Below are 7,180 nucleotides of genomic sequence, written 5' to 3' on the forward strand. Positions count from 1 at the left end.
GGGGTGGGGGGTGAACGTGTGGCTGCTAGAACAAAGTTACAAACGCGGGGTATCTTTTAGTTCTCACACTCAAACAGGAAGGCCACTGGAGTCACACCTACTTCTGCACATGACTCGCTTGGGATGAAGCAACACTTGCTGCCCTTGGGGCGGGGGTTGAGGGGACAATGGAAGGGAAGACTGTGAACTCAAAGGAAACAGTCCAGCCATGAAGACAGATGAGGGAGCACTCTAGGACTCTAGAGCCTGCTGGAAATGGATCTCACAGCACTCAAGCCCGGCAGTAACTTCCTATTTTTCACTGTCTCTCCCCCACTAAAGTGTAAAATCCCGTCACAGCAGAGATCATGCCCAATGCCCGGAAATTCTCCAGCTCCTCCCACTGAATCGGAATTGAAGAGTGTGGTCAGAGTTTGCCGGCTGATAGCAATAGTTTCAAATATTTTAACCTGACAATGAGCACTTGGTAGCTTCCAAGATGAAAAATAAACACGCAGAAAAGTATGGTGGCAATGTTTAATAGTTTATTGCTACATTAGCAAGTTTCATATATATACATGTATAAATAGTTTCAGGCTAATCATAAATACTGACATGGCAAAATACCTTTCTCTAGCCAAGGGGAAAAAAACATCGAAGTATTAAACTAAATAAACTAACAGCCTTAAGTAATACTGAGGAAAAACGGATGCTGAGGTAATTTTCCATCTAAAGTGACCATAGCATATATTAAAACATTCTTACTGTAAAAATAGTTATGTCATAAATGAAAAATTCAAGCTTAATAGATACTTTCAGATTAAGTAAAAAACATTTTAATTATAAATAGGTAAAATAAATAAGAAATTCGATCAACATTTATTTCTTATTTATGTATTTCAGGACTTTGTTCATAGCCTGGGCATTTAATAATAATAATAGTAAGAGAAACTTATGAAACCTCTCTAAGGATATGCATCCCATTCTAATGCAAATATATCATTCTAACTGATTTGCACATATTGATAGTATATCTTATTCTAATGAAAATATGTAGATAGCTCTATATGCATATATGTATGTATTATATATATGCATGTATGTATGAAATTTTCATTCTGGATGAGAAATATCTGTTCCTCTTTTTAAAAACAGCATATCCCAGTAATGAAAACATGATTAATTTTCTTTTAAAAGAAGACCACTTTTTATAGGATGCACACTGGCTGTGAGAAAGGGCATTTTACAGATCTGCAAGAGCTTACCAGCATAATGTAATATTCCTACATTCCATCTCTAAGTTTTTCCAAGTACATATTTTCCAGTTAATGCCTACAGGAACACATTTAATGAAAGGTCATCGAACACAGAAGCAATACAATGCATCTAAATAAGCAAATTATCAAATTATTTTACAGTTTGTAGTGACCCATGAAGTCGACATTTACTATGACATTCTTTGTTCTCAGAATGAAATCTTTTAAACACACAGTATGTATTAACCAGATAATCTACATTGTTTTGAAGTTGTTATCCAAAACTAGAGACAAAAATGTAACATATCAACAATACTGTGAAGCAGTGATTGCATACTGGTTTCAAAGATGTGTGAATATATCTCAATAAAATTGCATTAAAAATAAAACAGAAAAAAAATTTTTTAATGTAACATACCCTTTGTCCTCCCCTACACCCACAGTCTCATCGTCTATCAACTCCTCTTACATTAGTCTTGATGACCAACCTTCAGCAGAAATACTAGACAATTCTCTAAACAAAACAGAAATGTATAAAATATTACCTCCCTACTTTCAAGGCTCTCCCATTCTTGCGTTAATTTATAAACAAATGAGATGATTTTATAATGTCCCCGTATCCTCTAAGAAGGACTTCTGTGAATTCTCCAACAGCAATTCATTTTTTAAATATTCCGTCTTCATATCCTAGGGCATCCAAAAGCAAGCGATTTGCACCTCATGTTCTCTCTAATTGTTGAAATCTGCACCTACTCGGGAATCTTCCATTTGAAGAGTCTCCTCATTTGGATGGTTCTGTAGCAATCAGGTTCCTGAGCGGAAGAGTTTGGCTATCAGGTTCAGAAGCTTCTGCCGGAAATTCAATTTATCTCCAATTCTTCTGAGTTGAGTAGCACACTCAACCTCAGGCTCTGAAAAAGGAAAGCAAAACACTGCTGTCAGTCAACAGGGTTCCAAACCGTAACCAACAAGAGTTAAAAGTGCCCCTCAAAGTAACAAACTGACTAGTTATGCCTTGAAGGGTTAGGTACACTGGTGCACTGAAAGCAAAAAGGTCACTTAGAACAAATACACATACACACACAGATCATACACTAAAACCTTCTGACTCAAATTTAAAATAATATAAGCTAAAACCACATTTACTTTGGAATCTTTTTTTAAAAAGGCATCGTGGATGAGGCAACTGTCATCTTACTCTTACTCTCAAATATGGAATTTAATGTCAGGCACCACAAATTGTTAGTGAGTCTTCACCAACCCCAGGTGATATCCTTTTCTCTCTTATTTTAGGTAGCTCAGGAAGCAGAAGCCAAGTTCTAAACTCTTTTGTGTTGTTTTCAAGTAGGATTTACTTTCCAAATGCCAATAATTGGTAGCTTAGGTTATACTCTTGATAATAAGCAAATCTAAGTTTGTTCTTTCCCTCATTTTTAAAAAACATCCTTTGCACTTATTTCATAAAAGGCTCATGCAGTCTTACGCCAAAATTAAGTCCAAAGTGTCTAAAATAATTTAAAAGTGTACATTTGACTCTAGAATCAATGTCTTCCCATTCTGTACCAATCCATTGCCTTTATGAAGGGTGAGTAATGAAACAGAAAACAAGCGATGCTTAACTTACACATTTACCTACATTTTTAAGAATGGAGGTACTATAACTAAATATTAATTTAAGAAAAATGTGTACAATCTAATTTTAAGTGCATTTTTAAGTACATGAAATTAATCCTAAATCTCTACTGACCATAATTTCAATTTTCTTCAGTATTTCAAAGAGCAACTCAGAGTCTTTTTGGTTCTCTTCAAAACTATGATTATGAACATTAAAAATCATTATGACTATAAATGAAATCTGGTGACTGAGCTTGAAATAAATGAAAACAGATAGTAAAGCAGATTTTTAAACCTACATTTCAACTAATTTCTTTCTCTATGGAAACTTAGTGAAATCTTCCTAACCGCTAACAAGGGGTTCTAATAAAGCTTGTAAAATGTCGTTCTTTATAGGCAATGGGGTCAGGTTTTCTGCAAAGACTTTGAGAAGCATTTACAAAGACATATGTTTTTCCTTAAAGAGGGATACATTAACATACAGCTCCCCCCAAACCCAAACCATTCAGCATACAATTTCGGGAGCCCTGAATTCTAAGAGCCAAAATTATCCCTTTTACCCAAAAAGGGGCAGAAAGCAGCTCCTAGTAGCTCCTGTTTCCTTAATTTTTTTATTAGTTACACATGTATAAATGTATTATTATCTAAGCAAGTGTAAGAGGGACTTTCTGCTGTCCCTTGTTACTGGAAGCTAAGTAAGATGGCTGAGGGGGCGAGGCACAGGCTAGACTTTACGCAAACATGGTCAGAACTCTTAGACTTGACAAACGACGAACAAAGCTTTTCCACACCAAGCAGCAGCCAAAGGGTGTCCTGGCCCTACTCAGCGATGGCCACATTAGCAATGCACCACCACATCCCCTGCACACGCGCGGGCCCTATGAAATGAAACTAAGTAACAGACCTATTAACTGTCTGATGTAATCACAGTAGGACCCGGAGGCGCGCGTCTTCCTCGCCGGTGCCCCTTACCAGATGGCTGCCTTCTTTCCTAAGATTTATATGGGGTGGAGGGGAACCGACCTGAAATTTACCTGACCGAGCTGTTTGCGAGGTGTGACAGATGGGGGAATGAATGGATGAAAAAGCATTGGGTATCACTCCGAGTTTTCTCCTACACCACCCTCCGCAATTATTGTCAATTGTCAAAAAGCGCTGTCTTAAGCAACAAAGAAGGAAGACTTTATAGGTTCCTGAACGCGGGAGTCTTTGCAGGACCTCCATAAACCCTCGGTCAGTCCTGCGTGGGAAGAGCTATGATAGCGCCAGGTTCTGTTTTTGGTTTTGTTTTTGTGTTTTACTGTGTAGGGAAAAGTTGGGGTTCACGTTTGGGAAGGGTTGAGGAGGGCGCGGTAAGCGAGCAGGGGTCCTCAAAGGTCCCCGACTCAGAAGGCGGAGCGCGGGCCCGGGGAAGCGCGCGGAGGCCATGCTGCTCCCGGAGCCCGCTCCGCCCCCACCTGCCAGGACAATGACTTTCTCCCCGAGACAGCCGCCAGAACTTGCACTTTTCTCCCCACGGTCACAGCGCAGGGAAAGAGGGATGACAGTGGGAACGGGCAAGAGGCTTTCCGCCCCGGCTAAAACGCAGCTGCATCCCAATCTCTCCCTCGCCAACTTCACGGTCCTGCGGGGAGTGGGGGGAGAAACTCTAAACAACTTTCCCGAGGCGCCCCTAAGGCACGTGCGAGGGCGCAGACCTGGCCCGACCTTGAGCTTCTATAGCCAGTCGGGGGCCGAGGGAAGGACTGACCCCACTCCGACCTAGACCTCAACCCCGACCCGGCTTTCTCCGGCCCCAGGTAGTCCTTTACCTGGCGGAGTCCGCGCCGGGCTCGGCTGCGCGTTCTTACGCGCCTTCTTCCCAGGCATCTCTCCAGCAGCCGCCGGGAACTCCGCTGCCGACCCAACCGGGAACTCAATCCCACAACGCGAGCACCTGCGGCGAGTTCCGGATGCGCGAGGCGGCCGGGCGGGATGCGGTGGCTGGCAACGCCGAGTTGCTAACCCGACTCGGTGTGGGCCCGACCACTTTTATGGACACGGCTCTGGGGCCCGCGCTCTGGTCGTAAAGGGACTTCCCGGTGACATAGCGAATCCTGACAGGCCCGCCCTCTCCCCGCCCCCCCCCCCCCCGCTATGGGTGGAGTCAGCGCGCGGCCCGGAGCTGGTTCGGGAAACCCGCGCCACTGGGCGCGACCTGCCCGGGCACGCTCCAGCCCCGTGGCGGCGCCGACGCGCCGCGGGGGGCGCAGGACGCACGGCGGGCCAGGCGGCAACAGTCCCGGGAGTCGGGAATCGGCGGGCCAGACCCTGCCCCTAAATTAATTATCTTCCTAATAAACGGGAAGGAGGAGGGTGGGGTCGCATTGAAAATCTGCACCAATCGGACGGAGAGTGAGCTGCAATAGTGGCGGGTCCTAGCAGGCTCGAGAGCCCAAAGGTTTTCCTAGCAGGGAAGTTGGGGGTGGGGGAGGCCCGGCTCCCGTCCTTATCGTGCATAGGCAATTAGAGACTTCTGGTAAACAAACCCTGGAAAGAGCTCCGAAAAAGCAGGTTTACGAACTAGGAGCCTGTGGTTAGTTGCAGTAAAGTAAAATGAACAGAGCTTTGATACCAGTAGAGAGAGTATCAGAGGCCATATGAGATCTGAGGAGAAATGGAAACATCGGAGCTGAAACCCTGGAGCAAAGCAGGAGAACACTGCGTTGGAGTTGGGGATGGGTGTATGTGAGAGAGCGTGCGGATGCCCGAGGGCGGGAGGTGTTTCTCCGCCCGGAATTAAGGTTGTGATTTTAAATGTTAGAGCCTAGTCCGTCTAGACAGAAGGTCGATATTGTCCATTCTGGATGTTCAGTAACACAGAAAGACTGGGCATCATATAGAAAGCTTCCAAATGCTTTCCTGGAGGTATCAGTGAGCTATTTGAGAATGTGAAATTACTTGTACCATTGCAATTCCGTTACTTTGAGGAAAAGAAGTAATTAGGAAGGGATAACATGCTAAAGAGGCGGGCATGCGTTTTTTCAATCCTCATAACAATCTTACAAAGCAGGTATTCTTATTAGTTGGCCAGAATACTGGGGTGAAAATTGACATTTTAGTCAATTACCGAAGTTCACTATAAGGAGAGAGCAGCGCCACTGACAACTTGTATGACCGTCCCAACCATCAGTTTCTTAGAAAAGGAATATTCCTATATGATGGGCACTATTTAATGCAGAGGTTGCAAACTAACCATGGAGAACTAAGGAGGTCCCTAGATTTGTTTGCTTGGGCTCTCAGTATGGATCTGCAAAGTGTCTTTTGAAAAATTTAATTAATTGTCACCATTTAAATACGGAAGGCCTCTGGACAAATCAGAAGCTCTGAGTCTGTTTTCCAAAAGTGGAGAATAAGCTGGCTGCCACTCCACTGAGAGGGGCTTCAAGCTCCAGTTTACTGCTCCCTGCTCTGTTTGCTTTGCTCATTTACATTATCTGGCCCCTGTAGGCATTGGAGCCTTAAATCTTCCCATCAACACAAACCAGCCAGTATTTAATTAGGGCTTGGTCCTGTAGAGGGTGTAAACAATGCTATAAGCGTGGTGCAAAACTATTCTTGCATTTAAACAACTTAGGAGACTTTTGTTGAGGGTAGTAAATACTCAGAGGTAACAGGGGCTAGAATTCAGGAGTTACCACCTATGCCACGGGAAGCACAGTGGAGATGCTGCCTTGAAATGTTATCTCAAACCTACATGGCCTCATTCTCATTTTTAAACATTTAATACATAAAGAACATCGTTAACTTCCAGTTTGCAAAATTGGTAAAATTCTGTTCAAATCACGCATCCTGAAATATAATGATTACAAAACAAAATAAAAGTGTATTTTAACATTGTATACTTACAAAGGGTGTATCAATCCTGTCCTCTAACATTGCCATTATAAAAGGTTGTTGATCATGTGACCAAACTGGATGCAAACTTTACACAAGTCTCTGAAGACAGTCGCAAATTCCTTGGAGGAGGAAAAAGGAGAGACAGGTCAAAACCATCTGGATTATAGAGGACTTTTTATGACTTTGGATTTGAGATGGTCCATAAACTCTTTTTCAGATCTAGCATTCTGCTGAGGAAGGGTAGTGAGAATTAGTTAGAAGCTAAAGATAAAAAGCCTCTCTTAACTGTATCCCTCTCTGCAAAAGTGATACATCCTGGGCTTCAAGAAATGTAAACATATTATGTCCATCTTGGCTGTAAAATAACAAAGATTTATTATGAAGTGTTAGAATCCCTTATTGGTTGTTAAAAAAAAACATTAGTACTGGTGAGGATGACAATTTTAAAAACT

General features: G+C 42.9%; 1 protein-coding gene across 1 annotated transcript; it reads right to left on the bottom strand.

Annotated features, from left to right (window-relative positions):
• Positions 1-4,904, bottom strand: PMAIP1 (phorbol-12-myristate-13-acetate-induced protein 1). Its single transcript, XM_077135325.1, has 2 exons — positions 4,661-4,904; positions 1-2,146 (listed from the first exon to the last, which is right to left on the bottom strand). Exons 1-2 carry the CDS (start codon positions 4,716-4,718, stop codon positions 2,040-2,042), a joined length of 165 nt encoding a protein of 54 aa, XP_076991440.1. The 5' UTR covers positions 4,719-4,904; the 3' UTR covers positions 1-2,039.
• Positions 4,905-7,180: the final 2,276 nt, after the last annotated feature.

Source organism: Tamandua tetradactyla, chromosome 18 (assembly GCF_023851605.1).
Source record: "Tamandua tetradactyla isolate mTamTet1 chromosome 18, mTamTet1.pri, whole genome shotgun sequence".
Lineage (NCBI taxonomy): Eukaryota > Metazoa > Chordata > Mammalia > Pilosa > Myrmecophagidae > Tamandua > Tamandua tetradactyla.